Below are 20,171 nucleotides of genomic sequence, written 5' to 3' on the forward strand. Positions count from 1 at the left end.
CAAAAGAGAGGTACCAGGCACGCTCGGGCGCGGCGTCAGAAGGGGCAAGTGTGGGTCAGGTCGGGAGTTTCCGAGGTGAGAGGAGTGTATCCTAAAGTGTAGCGTGCAGGATTGTCATTGAGTGGCTGCTTGGTGCCACGTGGTTTAAACTCTCTCTCTGGCTCTTTTGCTCCCTCACACAGTCTTGGTTGCAGAATCTCTGTTTTGTTTTGTTTTTTTGGGGGGTTGTTGTTGTTTTTTTTTTTCTGTCCTAAGTGCGTGACATTGCTTAGCCCTCTGTGGAGTCTGGGAAAGTCATTTCACTGCCAAACACCTCCCGGTAGAGTGGCGGGAAGGTGTACGCCGTCTCGGGGTGGACCAGACGGAAGAACTCCAGTTTGTCGATGTGGAGCTTGCAAATGGACTTCATGATGGGAAGTTTGGACACCATCTGGAGGAGAAGGACGTCAATCAGAAAACATAGCGGCCAGATAGGCCGTGCGTGGCTCACGGCGGCCAAAAATGCAGCCGCACCTTGGCGAGTTTCTCTTCTGATGCGGCGCCTTTTTGTAAGCAGCGCTGGAGGGCGACGTAGACCTTCTCCTGAAGCTTCTGGATCTGTTGCACATCTGTCAGCCACGGTCGGTCTAAGAAAAAGAGGCCGACAATAAAAATAGATCAAATATCAAAATAGCGTTCATGCGGTTGCTTCGTTAAGTGGAATCCAACCGTTGAGTGCCAAGAGCGGGTATGATCGTCAAGTACATTTTAATATTTTATATTATATATATATAAAATAATATATAAAATAATTTTTTTTTAATTACATATTTTTTAATTATATGTAAAATAATTAAAATATATATATCTTCTTAAATTATATATATATATCTATATATATAGATATATATATATAGATATATATATATAGATATATATATAAAAATACAGGAATTCTATGAAAAGGAATATCCTTCACCCGAGCATGATGTTATTAGCTTTACACATTTTTGCTCTGTGTTACTTAATAAAACGTCCACAGCGTTTATTTGTCACCTGGTGAGAGCAGCACAGCGGCAGTGAAGAGGGCCATTTCCTCCTCAGACATCTGGATACGACTCAGGCTTTTGGCCAAGTCGAACACGGCCGTCACGAGGTCATCGCAGCCTGGCGGAAGGGGGAAAATATAGCGGTGTCACGGGTGTACGGAGGGAAAAATTGTGAGGGAGAAGGTGTGAGAAGACGGAGCGCGAGGGCGTCGCTCACCAAGTGCCTTAAAGAAGTGAGCGGGGGCGAATCTTCCGTCAAAGAGGAAGGTGTTATTGATGGGGTTATAGGCTCGACACATTCGGATCAGAAGGACATCCATGCAACCTGCGGATAGAAGAGAAATAAATTCACAATCAAGGTCAGGAATCTCTTTGTGAGGACAAGCGGTTCAGACAGTGGATGGATGGGATCGGGATCGAGCTCCGCCACGAATTGAGGGTTAATCGGCGAATAGGTGAGTAACGACTGTAGTTTTATTCCAAGTTCGACTTTCAACATCAGCTGTCACCGGCGAATCTAAAGTTGCACTGGGTGAAGTCACCAACGCTCCTCTGATAGGACTTGATCACGTCTGATGAGCCCATGATTGTCCCAAAACGTTAACTTGTTGCTAATTTCCAAATCGCAGATTCTCCACAGCATGGCTGTCAGCGCAATAATTGCAACGCCATCCAAACAAGAGCCGCCGTTCTTCAAATGGAGGACAGACGCTGGCGCTTTTCTTAGTCACGCCGCATGCTTGTGATTGTCGAGCTCCGTGAAGTCGGCGGCACCTTGGGGCGAATGTACCGCGCGTGCACTTTCATGTGACAATAAGGATAGCTATTACAACGAAGAGGCAGCAAAGTCATAAACACACACAGCAGGGGGGCCATATTCCCCAGAGGCCCCATTTCTTTGCGACAACAGCTCCCAGCTGCACTGGACCAAAACACAACCTGATTTTTTTTTTGTTTGTTTGTTTGTTTGTCTTTGGATGGAGTGCCATGTTGTGCCAGAACATGTGGAACGGCACTGAGGTCGCTCGACCGGTAGAGACGTCCGCATGCACCGTTGCTCCGTGTGTGTTCGTGTTTCAGTCGGTTGAAGGTTTGAACTGGCATTGACCGGACTGTATTTTAAAGGCTTACTGACCTGCTTTGAGGAGGATAATCTGATCGTTCTGACACAGGTCCATAAAGCCGGAGATGCGCTTGGCAAACTCCACCACGTACTGGATGGCGTTGGTGATGTGAATGGCGCACTGTTGCCACATCGCCTCAGCGGACTGACAGAAGAGGAAAAAAGAAATAAAAAAAACACCATAGAGAATCCAATTAGTCAGAGAGAACAATAATGTAAGTTGTTTAGCGCTCATCTGCTTTTCGCTATTAATAGGTTTCCAACACTAAAGACATGCTGACCTACATTGCGTGCGTGCTTGATTGATTAACCCACAAATATTTTGAGATGTTAATTTGTGGTTAGGGGCAATTATTTGAGGAAAATGCATCCGCCGGAACAAGGCACATTTTTTTGTTTGTTTTTGCTTGGATTCTTTAAAAAAAAAAAAAAAAAGATGATCATAATCTTGCGTTCTATTTGGATTTTGTGGCTTATTTGTCAAGCATATTCAACAAGAACGAGTAGCCTCAAGACGGTGTGTTCAAAGAAGAATGGAATTCGAAGACACAGTATGTGACGAAGTCACAAATAAACTGCTGCGAAACGTGCCTCTCAAATTGTTTACTCATATTTTTTATCTTATTATTTACAATAGAAAAAGGAAAAAAAAATCGACGACTCAGCTAAAAATCATTTTGCATTATTACACAATAAAATGTGCAGATATTACTGTTGTCCACTTGAAAAAAGAAAAAAAAATCGACGACTACAAATCATTTTGCATTATTATACAATAAAATGTGCAGATATTACTGTTGTCCACTTGGGGTCGCCATCTTCACATTCCACACGATATTATCTGTGACTTTGAGTGTGTGTGGCTTTGAAGGGCGACGCCTAGGGCCTGTTGGGTGCCGTGGGTGCGAAGAGTTGACTGTTGTGCTCTCTGGGCGGAAGTTGCCACCTTTGAAGTATGTTTATCACGTCTTAAATTTTTGTGACTGTTTGCGCACCCGAGCCGTCAGAAGTGCACCGGCGGGCGCGGGATTGCAATAATTAGCGGTGGTAGGCGACGTTAAATTAGCTCAAATTGATGCCTTGTGTTAGCAATTGTAAAACGTGCTGTTGTGGTAAAAAAGGTGAGTGAAATCTGTTCTGCAGTAGGTCACCAACGTGGTTCCCGCGGCATCTCTTTAAAAAAAAAAAAAGGGGGTCACCCCTGATGGGACATACCTTAGTTTGGTACATTCGAGTCTCTTCCATGCTATACGTGGACCACGCCATTCTCTTCAGCTCCTCTGTACTGTACTGACTCGTCTCGATATGGGACTTGACCACACACTGAGTTATGTGCTCTGAGTGGAGAGAACGTTAGCGCTCAGGTTATTGTCACGCTCGGGATTGATCTTTACGTTCACAGGTAAGAAAAATCGAGCCGTACCGAGCTCAAGGAGGGAGCATCCTTCAGGCAGCGGGTTGAGGATGGCGTGCGAGAAGAGCCCGGAGTCGTGCAACAGCTGGTACTCGTGCTTGATGCTGTGGTTGCCCTCCGTAAAGTCCAAGTTGGTCTGTTCCGGCGAGCTTTGAGAGGATGAGCTGCTGCCGGCGCTGCCGGCGAGCATGTCCAGGTTGCCGTACTCGCAGCCCCCGTCCTCGGGGGTCAGCGGGAGGTCGAAGAGCAGGCCGTCGGGCAACGTGGTGAAGTCGTCCAGATCGCTGAGCGTGGTGCTGGACACTCTTCTGTAGGTGCGGCTGTGGTCGCCCGGGTCGCCGCTCTCTTCCCGGGCTGCCATGCCGGCGCACTCCTGCGACTGCTGGTGCTTCTGGACCTCGGCGTACAGGCTGTCGCGCTGCTTCTTGGACATGCGGCCAAATTTCACCGCTGCACCAACGACACGTGTACATTTAGTGGTGCACATAAGCTTGGGTACAGTCAACGACAACATGTGCAACGTGAACTTACTAAAATAGATCATGTATTGCGATTAAAAAAAATATTTATATACATACAGTATATATGCAGTATTGTCATTAAAAAAATGCATGCACACTCTGCCCTTTTAGTGAGAAAAATGTGGCCCTGCAGTGGCACCTTGGCTTATGAGTTTTATTTGTTCCGCTCTTAACTCAATCTACTCAAAAGCAAATACATTTTCCCCACTAAAAGAAATCCAAATACCATAAATCCATTCCAGCACCCCTCCAAAAAAACGCCACTCGACATTTTGCCAATTGCTTTTAATAAAGAAAAATATTCCTGTCGCGTATAAAAACATACGATAGATTATGTAAGCTAGTTTTCTAAAGTCGACTATTTATTGTGCATACTATTTATATGTTGGATGCGTGCCATCGAAGAGGTCTTGGCCTCGTGAATGACATCAGGTGCTCGAGTGGAGTTTGTTTGTTGCTTCATCTGCGTGTAAGTGTCTGGGCGTCACACTTTTGGCCTTCAGCGGGCTCCTTTGTGAGCGTGAGTGTGAGTTGGCCACATGCGAAGGCATAATCACGCTTTAATTGCTCCATTTTCTTTCTTCAGGCAGAGCCATAATTGACACTTGCGTGAACCTCAAATTTGAGCTTGCAACACAAAACGAGGGAGGGAAAATTAAAAAAAAGCTGCCAAGTGATGGCTCAGAGCTCGTCTTGCTTGCCAAGCTTATACTGTTTGTTTCCCTCAAGCTTGCTTAGGCCTCAAACCTGCTGAGCAGCAAGAGAAGGACCAGCAGGAGATCGTCGATCCAAGTTGTTGGCAAAGCAATCTTGAGAGAAACAAATTTATCGACTAAAAATCCATCCCCATTTTCGATCATTTTATCGCCCGGGCCGACATGGGGTGTGTGCTCCATCCCGATCTAGGTGTTGACCATGTGCCACTACAAGTCGGAGGTCAGTCAGTCTGCTTTCGGACAGGACTCACCGTCGCGGCTCATGCCCAGAGCGAGACACTTCTGCAGCCTGCAGTGCTGGCAGCGGTTGCGATTGGTCCGATCGATCAGGCGCATTCCAAATATCAGTGGGCGGTGGGGGAAAAAAAAAAAAAATTAATTGTTGGATGCGACCCATGTGTCATGAACTGAATGGCAGTGACGTGATTTGGCACAAGCGAGGACTCACCTTGCAGCCTTCGCAGGTGATGACACCATAATGGATGCCCGAAGATTTGTCCCCGCAGATTTTACAGGGTATCACTTCTATTTGTGCTAGAGAGAGAAAAGAAGGGATTGTTGATTTAGTGCGTCTTCAAACGGGAGGGGGGGGGGGGCAGAGGCGCTGTTTGTGGATGAAGCAAGTTCGAGCTAGTTTGATGACAACTTGACATTTGCAATCATTACAAAAGGGAAATATGATTTGAGATCCAGAGGTTTGGCATGATCAATGTGGTCAATGGAACAAATGAATCTCTTTTTCTCGAGGCAGCACGGCATTCTTTTTTTGGATTGATTGTCACAGCCCCAATACAAGTCAAAATGAATCGGAATGTCGACTGACCAGCGAAAGAGGGAAATGCTGCGCCTTTTCATGGAACGGCATTTGTTTTGTTTTTGAACTGCTCCTTCTTGGAAGTACTCATTTGCATCGATTCTACTTCAACTCAACATCTTGACAGCATTCATCAAAACTTATGTCAGGCAACACGCTGCAAGCAGTTTGGACTCACTTTATTTCCGGGCCCAAAAACTTCAGGTTACTTGGTGTCACAAGAGCGGCAATGTATCGCAAAACGCAACGAGCGAGAACCCGGCACCTCCCGTGATTGACACGGGAGCCGCCGTATACATTATGCACCTTGAGTTCATTGTGGAAGCCTGAGCCTTCTTACCGCGGAACAGCATGTTCTTTTCATTACGTTGTTTATCTAAGTAGCCGGGCCTCCTCAAGCCCAGAATAGCAGGTCAATTGCATTAGCTGAGGCCCGAGGTTATAAAGTTTCATGGCTCTCTGTCAAGCCACCCCCCCCCACCCCCCCTTCCTCCTACTTGTCCTTGTCCTTCTCTAGGAAGAACAAAATACTTGCAGGCTCATCCAGAAAAACAAACCTACTTCTGAGGATCTCGAATGGGGAAAAAAACGCAACTGATGGAACTGAGCGGCAACAGTTAATGACAGTGATTTCACCCTTCCTTTGCTTTTAAAGGCTCTTTTATGAAAATAAAAAATACTCAGAATTAAATCCGGCTTGGGGAGGGAGATGAGATCTGCTTTGACAGTTGAGCAGAAAATGAGATCATCAAAAAAAGGAAAACAAAAAAACAAAACAACAACTTGGAAATGTTTCATCCATACTTCCTGCATAACAGGTGACATATTTGCGAGTCTGAGCAGCGGGGACTAGCTTGAATTCATAGGCGGTATCGGAAGGATATGCATGAAGAAATAAAACGGAAAGTGGAAAGGAAAAAAAAAAAAATGCTGCTCCCTCTACTGCTCCTCTTCAAGGCCTCCCGCCCCTCCGGCCAGCTTGTTATATAACTGCAGTCTGGCCGCATTCCACGAATGCACGCATTCAAAAGGTGGTTGTCCGGGCAACCGTGTGACGTTCCTCGCTCGCCCGCCTCCGTTGCCATTGGCTGCCGGGCGGGTGACTTGAGCGTTTTGACTCGCCGGCTCACCTGCCAGTCAGCTGAGCGGAGCCCAAACTGCTCCACTGACACACTTTCCCAGTCAAGCAGGAGGAGGACGAGGAGGAGGCGCTTCCTCCTCCTCCTCTTTTTTTTTCCTTCTCATTTTAAGGCAGGCTAGGACTGATCAAAGAATAGAAGGGTGTGGAGTGCAACTTTTGTAAAACATAATGTGGATGACAGATTTAAGACGTAGAGTCGGTGGCTGTTTCGAAACTTGCTTGACATCTGGATTTATTGAAAGCGTCAAAAGTACACGCGAGTCAGAGCCCAGTGGCAAGAACAGCTGTAGCCAATCGCGGCTCCTGACTTGTCGCAGCATGTCAAGTATTGGGAGTGAAATTTCAGCTGTGCCCAAGCGAGTCCATAAATCTATTTTTTGCTCGGGTTGCAGCCGGCGGTAGATGAACCCGCAGGCGAATAAATGTCTCGGTAATTACGACATACAAATAATAAAAGCAAACATGTATTACCATCAATAAGGAAAAAAGGGGGGGGGGCAGTTAATGGCAATGGTCCCGGCCAGATTAAACGTCACTTTTTAAGTTTAATCACTCGTTATCTCCGCCAAGGAGATTTAGCGGCATTGCACAAAAGCAACTGTAACTTTGTCACTAAGCTTAACGCAAGGGCCGGTATTTGGTTTGACATTTAGCTTAATTTATGAGCGAATACTCCGTGAACATCAATTCAGATAATTGATTTGTGTATGTGTGTATTTTATTTAACAAAAATGTAGCAGAGCTCAGACTCACAACCAAAATCCCAAGAGTTCTGGATGGATTCAAAAATTCCACTTCTAACGATGCAAGTTTTTCCTTTTTAGTTTAAAATAGCTTACCTTAACTGGCAACAATGCAACGAGGAATTCTAGTTAAGGTTAGCCATTTTAAACTAAAAAGGAAAACATTTCCGAGTTTGGAAGTGGATTTTTTTTTAATCCAACCGGAACTCGTTTGCTGCTGTCAACACAATTAGGGAACAGGGATTTTGGAGCTCTAATTTTAATATGTACATAAAAATATAGATTAATGTTGGTAATTTTGGTGGTACTTGAGAGGATTTTTTTTAGGAGGCATTGGCCTCTTAAGATTCATTGGCCTGTCTTAATAGTTTAAACCGTATTTGTTTTTTTGCCTTTGAGGCGACAAAAGAAACAAATTTAGTCACCCCTATGCCAGTCTCAACACTTAAGCAAGAAAAAAACGTTGTAAAAGGCTTGTCAATGCAGACTTTGCTCTCTCATTCGAGCTAATCAAACAGTCCAAGGTCCTATTTACCCGTTCCTTACCTGTGATACTGTACTTAACCTACTTTTGGAAAGGAATTGCGTCTGTGAGTTATTGCTGGATCATTATTACATAGCGCAGTCCAAGTAAAAGGCAGACATTTAAAATATTTTCCCCCCTGTCAGTTGTTCCAGTGATTGACGCTCTCTTTCTAAGAAGCTACTCGGCATTTAACCTGCCTGACCTGACACTTGCCCTGTAAAAAAAAGAAAGAAAAAAGAACTGCATGTTCAAGTAATTACTGCACTGATCCAACCGTCACTGAGTGAGAGCTGAAAGTACAAAGGGGCCCATCACAGAGCCCTGCGACATACCTCGAGAGTGGCTAGACACCGCGGGGGGAATTCTGACATTCACGGGCATCTTTTCTTGACTGACAAGATGGTTGCGGGGCAATTCATCATTGACAAGCAGGCCAAATCACACACCGGCTCAACTTACACTCGTGGTGCAGAATGTTTCCAGCAGACCGCGGAGAGTGCAATTTGAAGCAGAATGCAGCCACAACGCAACACTGACGGCTCACAAAAAGCCCCAAAAGGTATATTTCCATCAGCACGCATCCTAAAAAGGACTTTGGAGGATTTGTCGGCCAGCGCTTCACCATAAAAAAAATAACAACGATGGCGTTTGAATTTAACACAATTAAAACGGAAGGATGTAATGTGATTCCCAACACCTGTGCTGTCAAGGATCATCAGATGTGCTGCGGAAAATCATCCAATTACATGTAAATGGGGCAAAATGATTCATTTATTCAATTCCTCTTAATGCGCTGTCGAGGTATCGGATCGGGACTCGATATCGGCAGATACTCAAAATCAAGTTACTTGGATATGGGTGCGAAAAATGCGACTGTGAAGGGCTACCAGTTTGATACACACTTCTGACATTTTTTTTTACCCACTTTTTCCGATTCCGATTAAATCATCATATGTACCTTGTCTGAGTAAGTGATGCAATCCAATTTAGGATAAGATGAAATAATTATCTTGCGACGATGTAGCTATAGCGTGAAAAGCAAAAGTACAAGCTAGCATCGTTGAAGTCAACAATATTTGATGAACAATAATTAGGAAAGAACCGTTTTCGCGCAGGGCAACTTGTAACATGGGCACGTTCATCGGCTGTTATCAAAGGGTGAGTAAACATATTGTTTTGAGGAGTTACGACAAACCTAGACGCATTTGACGGTTGGGCGAGCTAACGTGACACGTTGATCAAGGTTTCACAATAGAAATAGTGTGCTGGCATTCATTCAAGTGACCTTCTTTCCAAGTGGGAAAACGGGAAAGAGGTTCCATTGCCGCATGATGTCAGTCTTTCCCAGCCTTTGGGCCAAGGCACATATTTGACATTGGAAACACTTTGTGGCATAGCACCAAACCGAAATGTCATTAAAAGTAGAGAGTGTATATTGAAATCATGATGATCTCGTCTCAATTTACTCCGGAACGTACTGACTCTCAGACTGGGTCACATCTGGTCTCGTTTAGTTGAACGCAAAGCGGACATACTTGGAATTTATTAAAGGGAGGCACAGATAGTAATAAGACTTTTCGGACCGGTTAAGTGAAATTGGATCATTTAATCGAAGCACACGTGATGGTTGTGACACGGCACCGAGGTTGGGAATCACCGCATGACACAGGCCTTCCCAACGTAGTTTTTCTAAACACACAGCATCATTCCATTGCTGTGGCGAGCCAGCGGACACTGGCGCAAGGTTGCAAAATTGCCCCCCTGGCAAGAACTTTTTCCGGTGGCTGACTGCAGCTCGGTCCTCTCCAGGCTTTACCAGGCTTTTGGCTGCTGGCGATAGCAGCGGCGCGGCTTGTCGAGAAGGGATCCTGTTTCGAGACACTTGCCACCGACTCCGGGTAAATTGTACTACAAGTTGGAGCGGCGCGATGGCTATAAAAGCTTCTTCAACCGGCGTCGAACTTCTTGCCAGGCGACAATTATGCAACGCTGCTCCGATGTCAATTGGCGAGCCATCGGGGCAAGGGAACGGTGCGCTTTCAAAAACCGCAAAGTCTGAGCCGTCAAATACCGAACGCCTCACGTCTGTCCAAATGACTGGTGAAACCGAACAGGAAAACGGAAGCGTCTCTTGACTTTTGGGACACCCTGTGTTAAGTTTCCCACATCTTGACATGTTACTCATGAACTTTCACCAGTTGAACAGTAACACGAACACACTCCGATCCCTCTTCTCTGCGCCTCAAAGCCACGCGGGCCTCTGCAACGCAAGCAGGAGACCACATTGAGGAATTCGATTGTGATTCTGTTGTACATACCACAACGACCCGTCGCACATCAATCGCGGTCGCCTTGAACTTTTAACAGCCTCTTTCAACGTCACGTCTCCAATCGCAAAAGTTGAACAAGCAGATCTTGCTTATCGCACTGATTTGGCTTCAAACTACCACCAAAGTTTAAATAAACATTTCTGGGCACAATATTTTATTTTGGGTGCTATCTTTGCACTCTTGTAAACATCAAGTTAGTCTCCGCGGGCGTTCTTCCTTGAAGCCGTAGATAATAGTGGAACGGAATCTCAGCCTGCAGCCGACAGCAGGGGGAGAGGTCACCTTGACACATAACGAATTTCGCTGTGTACTCCTGCAAGGCTGCGCATTGAATAGATAGCGACTCTGAGCTCTCCCGCGCTGTGCGTCGCGGCGTTCTCGGAGAACACGGCGCGACCTTTGGCCTTTACGGCACCCAAGGGCCTTTTCTTCCTCGTGAACTCAACAAAGCTAATTGGTTTCCCTTCAGCCAGCGGCTTATTGAATATCTTCACAATCGATTATCCCAACAATTCATCGCGTGATGAGATACAATTTGATTTGGCATTGTCAGACAACAGGCGAATGAAAGTAAGGTGCAAGTGTTACGATTCTCAGCTTGGAACCTTGAGTGTGTCTGGCTTTAAAAGGTAGGGCCTGATGAGTGACGTGGGAAGTTATTCAATTAATCGTTTTCAACCCACGTGGCACTTTTTTTTTTTTGCCCCTGTGTTCGTTAAACCTATTAAATTGTTATCTAATACATGGTGCGTGTACTAATAAAAGGTGGAGGGGTGCGGTCAGAAAAATGTAAGCATCCAGCGGTGTCGGACTGAGTGGTGTTCTCTCCGGCTGATGCGAGTAACCCAAGCTGACAGAGGAAACCGAGTTTATCTCAAGCCTGCTGTGCCCTCATGTTTAAATGTGGGCTTGCTGTGCCCATATCCGGCTTTGCCGCAGCAGTGCGCGAAACGGTGACATCACAAAAATGGCAGGGGCACCTTTGGACAGTTACATCTTGCACATTACGATATACAGGAACCCCACACGAGTAGGCTCAGACTAGCCACAAATATCTTTTATGATATTATTATGATAATATGACTTAATAATTCCTAGTTCTTTGCTCATTGCCAAATATTAACACTTACATATACCACAAACACTTGAATATCATTTGAAACTGATTTGAATAACTTTATAAAAATTGACTTTTTTTTTTAATTCATACATTTCTTGGGGGCGAACCTATCCCTCACCCCCCCCACCCCCGCCCAAAAAAAAAAACACAGCTTCTTAGTTTGTGTGTGGGTTTTTTTTTCATCTAATCCCCTGCGTTTTTAAATCAAGGTGAATATCAGGGTGGGTCAATGGATCACTTCCTTGACACCAATGACAGCTCCACGGCTTTGGCGTCATGTTGTGGCATTTTAAGCCATGAACAAAGCGCACAAAACCGGAAATCAGTGAGTTTTTTTTTTTTTTAACAAATAGCTGAGGATCGATAACACAGGGGGGAAAAACGTGAGTTTGTGAATCATGAACGGGGATTGGTGGTGATGGAAAAACAGATTGTGAGAGAGCTTCTTTTTTTCGCATTTGTTGTTTTTCAATCAAAAAAATTCCATTTCATGACAGCTCATGCTGGCGCGTGCTCATCTATTGGATATGCTTACAAGTGGACATAAGACTACATTATATTAAAAAATGAACATCCGTCTCCACTGGAAAGTGATTTTCGAAAGACTACACACAAACACACACACACACACACACACACACACACACACACACACACACACATTCAAAAACTGTAATCCTCAATGACAGAACTAGGTCAGTGGAACACCTCCTATCCCCCACGTCGACATAACAACATAACACACTGTCCACCATACTGCTGAAAACAACTCACTTGACAGAAAGAAAAAAAAACAACAACACTGGTTTCACACATCGAGGTGTACCTTGACAGTACAGTCTGTCTTGTTTCCTGGAATAATAATTTTGCTGGTCAAATGGGATGCTCATTAAGTGGCAGAAAATTAAGTTAGTCAATTAAGGAGCTGTTATTAAAACACACAGGCGCGCACAATAAGGAGGTGAAATCGATCACAAGGTGGCCGCGCCAAGTGTCTTTTCTCGAGGCTCGCTTGAATCAGCCTGCTGACTCCCTCCCTTCGCCATTCCCTCTCTCACTCTTACATAACCGCAGTCAAGTCACCGGAGAGACAGCATGCGCACTCGAAAAATAACACCGGCCACCTTACGAACTCGCTAAATATTTGTGAATAGATGTCAAATTATATACATGCAGTTGTAAATTTACGATCGATTTTCGGCTCTATTTCCTGTATTTTTTCAAGGTGCGTTTAAGTGGTCCCTAAAAAAAGTGTTAACTTCAGACTTTTTTTTTTGACAAGACTCCCAAACTTTGTTATCATGGCAAACTTACCTCTCATGTCGCCGGTTTAGTCATACAAATCGTGAGGATGAAAAAAAAGCAGGGGCTAAAACTGAACTTGGCTGGGGCTGTCAAAACAGCAACTCCTCATACGGCTCGTGGAGCCTTTTCGTCCAAAAAAAAGCGCGTCCACTGTACGGCGAGAAAAAAAAAAGCCGTCGGCAGTTTGCGGTGAGTTCAAGTTCGCCTACTTTCTACGCGGTCTTCCTTCCCGAGGGGACGAGGGGGGCACCGTGTTGTGGCTGGGTCGAAGCGGTGAACCCACGCGTGGTCTCGCAGCTTCTTCCTTCCTGCTCTGGGGCGGGCGCTAACCTACTTTCAACGACGCGCGGACTACACATGATCGTCACCCGTCCAGCCAGCCAGCGAGCGAGCGAACGAGCCCGCCCGCCGCGTGCGTGCCCGGCAGTCGACACAAGCGCACGCACATACGCACGCACGCAGGGCGGGCTGGTGGCACGCGCGTCAGCAGGTCCCCCGCCCCCCTCTGTCTCTCTCTGTCTCTCTCTCTCTCTCTCTCCCTCTCTCTCTCTCTCTCTCTCTCTCTCTCTCTCTCTCTCTCGCTCTCTCGTTCTTTCGCTGTCTCGATCTCTCGCTCTCTCTTCTCTCGCGTGCGTGAGAAAGTGTGGCAGTGTGTCAGTTCAAGCCGATCGCCACGCAGCGTGGGAACTATTACGCGGCGCGAATGATAAGTGCATCTTTCTATCCATCTGCCAAAATCAATGAAAAGAAAGACCTCGTGATTAATATGTCAAACTTATTTCTCCACCTTATTTATCGAACAATGAAAAGAAATGAGAATGACCTCACGATCGAAAGCGCAGGTGTCAAACTGCGGTTCTCGAGGGCCACCATTTTGCATATTTGACATGTTTCCCTCCTCCAAGCCACCTAATTCAAATGATCCAGGATTGTTATCAGGCTCCCACGGAGCTTGCTGGTTAGCTGATCCCACATCATGTCCAACATACCGATATGAAACGGTAAGACTAACAAATTATTCATACCTACTGTACAGGTAAGAGATGGATCGGGACTTTTTTTTTTTACACCACTCTCGAGAGCATGAGTATACAATTGCCACTTCATCCATTGAAACTTTGCAACCTTATGTAACCTTATTGCCTTTGCAGTACTTTAAGTACAGGGCTACAAAATGAGGTTTGCAGCTGCAGTAAAAATGCACACATTGCATCTACAGTATACAGTAAAAAAAAAAGCTTACTGGCAAATAAAGTAAAGCTAATGCAGTGTATGTATGCTAACAGTACCTAATGTGCAAGACGTGAACTTTGTCCACATCATTTATAAATATTACACAGTTTGCCATAATGAGTTTGGCTTGGATTCAATACTGGACAAAAGTGATGGTCGCGAATCATATTTAAAACCTAATCTAACTTTATTGTTGTTGGAATACAGCACAGGGCCAAAAAATTAAGTTTGCGCATGCTACATACTGTATATACCTATCGCCATCATTATGGCATACATTTTATTTTTTTAAGAGTTAGTTTTAATACTGTATATCGATAAATATGATATTCTCCAGTATTATGACATTCGTTTGAAGAACACACATCACATCCAAGGCATACAATTCTATATTTGACACGGTAACAATAACACAAAGTGTAAATAGATTTAAAGTGGTCTCTGCTGCTTTTGATATGTTGTGCAAACAGAAAAGAAGTATATATCAACATCAGTTGCTAATAGTTCTACAGCACCGCCACGTAGATACTATTTGTTAGCCTGTCTATGGCATTTCCCAAATGTGTTAGCATGAAGCGAATGGAATTAAGGCAAAGTTTGTGCTGTTTTAAATGGATGACATGTAATTCTCTTTGTTGAGTTTGATCATAAACTTCATCTGGGAGTGGCATGAAACCGTTTTAAAAGAATTGTTTACTATCTAGCAAACTGCCGCTTGAGAAAGTGAGTTGAGTTCACCGTTAGCATATAGCACCTGAATTTTTGCTTGCAAGTCAATGCCGGAAAAAATAATAAATCATCCAAACGATGACTCGTATCATGGAAAAGTTTGAAGTCAGGTCACTTGTATCTCAAAGCAGTACATACTGTAACTGTAGAGACCAATGATTGCTTCCTTTTTCCTTTTTTTTTTCTTTCCTTTTTAGCCACATGCAACACTGAAGGGAAGTTGATTATATCACCGGATTAACAACCCCTAATCTCGTTTGAGGGAATTACGGAAGTCAACAGGTTGTTTTGTTTCACTGCCAGTGTGTGCGTGTTTCACGCTGACGCTATTTCAAGACTAGAATGTATTTCTTGTGTTCTCCGCGGATGTCGATATGACCAACGGCTGCGGGCCCGCAGAGCCCGACGATTAATGACAATGACTGACTAATTGATCGGCTGACGTGGGTACGATGACGAGCGTATCATGTAATGCGGGCGCTGTTATGAAATGAGGGGAGAGATTATACTAAGTAGGTTAGTGGAGCAACACAGAGCTTTCACGCTCCCCTCCCGCACGGAAAACGCTCATGCGCTCTCGGGAGGCGCGGCTCTCGCCGCCACCCTTATAACTGGACCTCAGTTGAACACTTCCCAGTACACAACTTCCACTTGTTGTTCCTCTCAAAGCACGTAGGCCTGTGTTTACTTTCTGTAAAGCAGATAAAACCTTGGCAAATAAACGCGGGACGTTCCCCATTCTTGTTTTACAAGCACAATGATGGGAAATGTGCCGTCCGCCATTGTTCGTCGCTCGTGTTCTATTCTCCCCGCAGCCGTGTAAACTTCCACTTCCTCCCGTTTAGGCGGCTCGCGTTTCCTTCCCCGATCCTCATCTGCCACGTCGCCGGGATTATATTGTGTCCTTCGCCCTGTCCACAAAGCAGCCACGCATCCATCCGGTGTCCGCTGCCTGTAATGTCACTCACCCTCTGACCCGAAGTCTTACGTAACCATGGCGATGCCCAAATTAGACCATGGCAAATAATGCAGATTAAGTCTCTTTTGAACAGTGGCGGGAGGCACGGGCATTGAATTATTTCAAGGATAAGCAAAGATATCTTGTTATCTTGCGTGTTCCGACACTGTTTTTCGGGATACAAACCTTGTTCAAATGTTTTTTTTTTTTTGTCTTGCTTCGACTTTGTTTTGCTTCAGATACGAGCGCTGTACGGTGAACTCAATTCACTTTGAAACAAGCAGTACTGAGGGACATATATTCTTTATCCTCTTTAAAAAGCAACTGCACCCTTAAAAAATGCCGTGTTGTTTTACAAAGTACCTCTTGCTTGGCAGACGTGTATTTTGAGCAGATTGGGTTATTTTTACCCAAGGTTGGGTTAATGATTTTGACCCATCGGATTGCGTCGGAGATTGGATTTGGGCATCCCGAAAAGCTGAAGGTCGTACATTCAAACGTATCATGCGAGTAACCTGCTGTGGCGACCTCTCTGAGGGGAAAGTGGCTTCTTCTTTTTCAGAGAAAATGTTGGTAATAAAATTCTTTTTAAACACAGCTACACTGATAATCTGCTAACCCATATTTTGGTATTTTAAACTCAACAGTATTTGGGTATTTCCCCCTCCCCCCATTGTTGGATCAAAATCTTGACCCAACTTGCTGGGTCAAATGCCGTCGAGTATAAACAACACAGCATTGACTTTTCCACTTTGAATCCAACGCTGGGTTAATTATTTCATTTCATCCAAATTGCATTCCGTTTGATCCAACAGGTTTATAAATGTAATATTACAGAAGCAGTGAAACTCTCCGTTTGTGTCTGAATTACTTTGTTGGCCAAATGGGCACAGCAGAAGGAGCCACAATGAATTAATCATGGCGCACAAAGTGAAAATTCTGGAACAGATTAATGCCATGTCCATTCATTCCATTGGGGAAAGACGATTTGACATATACAACAGTGATTTGAGTCACTAGCGTGGTCGCAGAAACTTTTTATTTTTTTAGTTTCTTATTTTGAATAAAATGATTTGAACTTCTGCTTTAGTACAAAGTGTGATTTTTTTTTTTTCCCCACCTCTGGCGCTGCCCAAATTAGAGCATGGAAAAAGGCAAGTCGGACACAAAAGGCCCTTTGTGCCATGTTCAAGGCCTCCACTTTTCACACACATTATTTATTGATCATACACGGTGTGCTCCCGCTCGCTCAATGCACATTTGACCAGGCCAAAGCGGTGCATGTAAATCCCGCTATAGCGAGCGGATTATTTTGGGACCCGAGCACCCATAATCCTCTCTTCTCTCCCTCATCCTGCTGAAAGCTCTCTCCCCTTCTCCTCTTTCCGATGCCCGCTAAGCTCCCTCTGTGTGTCTTTTACACAGCGCTTTCCATATCCTGTAATCTGGTTTGTCCCTGGGCTTCACCTGCCGAAGGTTTCGCTTCAGTAGGTCAGTATGTTACAGTCGCTGGGCGTTTCCTCTCGGTGGTTGTCATCACAGTATATATACACACAAATACACACACCTATAATAGTCTTGTCAATATTGTTTGAACTGTCATTCTCCTGAATGATAATCCTGCAATGAATCACTGCTGGTTTGGTTCGTGCAGCAGGGTGGAGTCAGCAAAAAATCAAAAGCAATGCACTCAAGTTCATGTCGCAATGGACATACTGTACGTCTCCACCAAGTTTATCAGTTAGTGAGCATAGAAAAAATTTAAGGGCTTCAAATTTGTACCCTGTGCAAGCAAATATCTACTCTAAGGTCAGGGATGGGCAATGTTATCAAAACACTTGCCCGACCTCATCTGATCATTTTTATGTTGTCATAACACCATCCACCACTAGATGGCAGACATTACTTTGTAGCACTCCCACTTGTTCATCTCCATTGCAGAAGAAGAGCGCAGACGCTGTTTGCTATGACTGATTTTTGTGGCATTTTTGAGTCACTAAAGTTAATTTAGGCACACAATCAACCAACTAGGGGACACCTAAACGCACTTAAAATGATAATGATTAATGACTTGACGATGGAAAAACACATCTCGAGTACTGAAGAGCGGACAAAAAGTACAATACATGAACAGCAATATTTTTCACAAGGACCTTTGACAGTTTGTTATTTTTATTTTTTTTTAAACTGCTCTTAGATTAGGCCTCTTTGGTACAAATAATCAGATCGGTGATTTGTGCTCGGCCGTTGTGCTGTCGTGTTTCTGTGACCTCTCTTTTTGGGCTTGGCATCTTCCTGTCTATCTGCACCATGGCACGCATCTCTCCTTTGTCGTTGGAACCAGTTAAGACCGTCGAGTCAGACAGCATCGCACGAGCTAAGAAGAGCTGCCCTCCTGCATGGGTGCGGCTCGCCGAGTAAAAAGAATAGCGCAACCATTTTGAACAGATTAGACCTTCTTCCGCATCTTTGCAGAAAAGGCTCCATGCGCGTGTCTCAATCTTCTTCGCATTCATGGAGTGAACTGTTCAACTGAGAATATGCAGACTTCTGGTCATTGAAGGACCGGGTGAAAGGGTTCATTCACACAGAACTTTTCAGCGCATTCGGTACAAGAGCGAGGTCATTCGAAAGGCGTTGATTTTGGCCTAGCACTTTGTTGTAAACCTCACATGTCAACAAAATATGTGCAGACGTGGTCCTTTTGCCAGTTTGGACCTGCCACATAACTTTTGTAACCATCAACAGTACTTATTCGTAACCTAGGGGCTCAATTGTGAGCCCAATCGGTACAAAAAGTTGTACCTCGGTGATCGAAAACAGACTCCGACAATACAGTGTGGATATTTGATGGACCTCACCTGATGAGAGCCACTGAGCAATTGCATTTTACTTGCCAGCAGCATAACGTCTCGTAAAAAGAAAAGTTTATTACCACGCATGAACTGACATCACGTGACTCCCCCCAGCCCCCGCCGGCCCTCCCCACCATGCTCCTTCCCTCCATCAGCCAACCCGCACTGCGACCATTACTGATAATATATCGATATGGCTCAGACTTTGGCCTTGGCATACTATATAAAGCGATCTGTTGCCATGCGAGAGAAACACGCACGCAGTCGCCAGGGGTTGTCAAGGTAAAATTGTCCACGCGGACGACACATACAGGGAAGGCGATTGTAAATGTGACACTTCCTCCGAGCTAAACCGTCTAACATGTCCTTTGTAACCTCGCGTCCTCCCTCAGCAGCTGTTACGAGCAGAAAAATGACAGTATGACCTTCCACATGATGCCGCGCCGCGTTGTTGATTTGCCATATTTAAATGACCGGGCATCCAATTAAAGTTGGCATTTACTGCCCTCCCACGTGGATTGTCTGTCCTGCTTATCAAAACCGCTGCCGACGTTTCTGTCTCAGATCCGTCGTCGGTGTGGTGACAAGCGCCCCCCCCTCCCTGATGCAAGGATAGAGGAATGAACATTAATCTACTCTGAGACTCAGAGGAGATTATGGCAGAGATTACGCTTGTGAGATAAACAAAAAAGAAAAAGCGCCTTAGACGAATATTAAATAAGAGTGTGGATGGAGACATGCTGCCTCCTGTGACTCACGCCTATCTCGGCAGGGATAGTGTTACTCATATGAGCTCATGCTGTCGGTGTGGTGCACACAAAAACGATGGCTTCTGCTGCTAGTTTCCATTGCCACACTTGTGGTCAGATGAGTGTAAAGCCCAAGAGGTGACTGGACTACCTTGTGTTATATTCATCCCATCTGCTGTCCAACCACCCCCCTCATTGTTCATTGGGCCTGACGCATGCTGTCATAACAGAGCCAGGATGGGTCCTGGCATGACAGCATATAATATGGCATCAATTAAAAAGGAGTGTTGTCAAGGATTAGCGTGAGGTCGAGGAACCAGTTGCGAGGGGGGGAGCAGGGAGCTTTTGTGTTCCTCGTCCCAAAAAGATTTCAAAAGAACGAAAAAGGCAAATTAGGGTACTGGAAGGAATTAAAAAAATAAAATAAAATAAAATAAAATAAAATAAAATATAAACTAAACTAACAAAGTCCAAATATGAATGAGAACCAAAACTGGACATGGACTAACTACAAATGGAAAAAAATGACATAATTCGGGTGGAAAAACAGGACTCACGGCAACAATGAGCTGACAAGGATTGAAAGAAACCAAAGAACTAAAGGTCAGCGAACTGACAAGACAACGAGGCACGGCTGCAGTACTCGAGTCTGGACTTTTTTTCTTTTTTGTTGTCTCGGTCATTTGACTCAGGCGTGTCTCGGACTCGTCATTGGACTCGCAAAATCCGATGATTTTATCTCTAAAAAAAGAATGCCCTCCTTCAAAAGAAACTTGTGATAAAGTTTACCTGACCGCGACGGAATCAGACAAAAGAGATCGTTTTTGAAGGCCACTTGGAAAGGAGCCGATAACGTCAGACATCCG

General features: G+C 44.8%; 1 protein-coding gene across 1 annotated transcript; it reads right to left on the bottom strand.

Annotated features, from left to right (window-relative positions):
* Positions 1–219: 219 nt before the first annotated feature.
* On the bottom strand, positions 220–5,138 carry rorca (RAR-related orphan receptor C a). Its single transcript, XM_019897087.1, has 8 exons — positions 5,054–5,138; positions 3,575–4,015; positions 3,367–3,488; positions 2,164–2,296; positions 1,246–1,353; positions 1,036–1,146; positions 514–626; positions 220–430 (listed from the first exon to the last, which is right to left on the bottom strand). Exons 1-8 carry the CDS (start codon positions 5,136–5,138, stop codon positions 269–271), a joined length of 1,275 nt encoding a protein of 424 aa, XP_019752646.1. The 3' UTR covers positions 220–268.
* Between the last annotated feature and the right edge of the window lie 15,033 nt (positions 5,139–20,171).

This window comes from Hippocampus comes, unplaced genomic scaffold (genome assembly GCF_001891065.2).
Source record: "Hippocampus comes isolate QL1 unplaced genomic scaffold, H_comes_QL1_v1.1 scaffold22, whole genome shotgun sequence".
In the NCBI taxonomy this organism is placed as follows: Eukaryota; Metazoa; Chordata; class Actinopteri; order Syngnathiformes; family Syngnathidae; genus Hippocampus; species Hippocampus comes.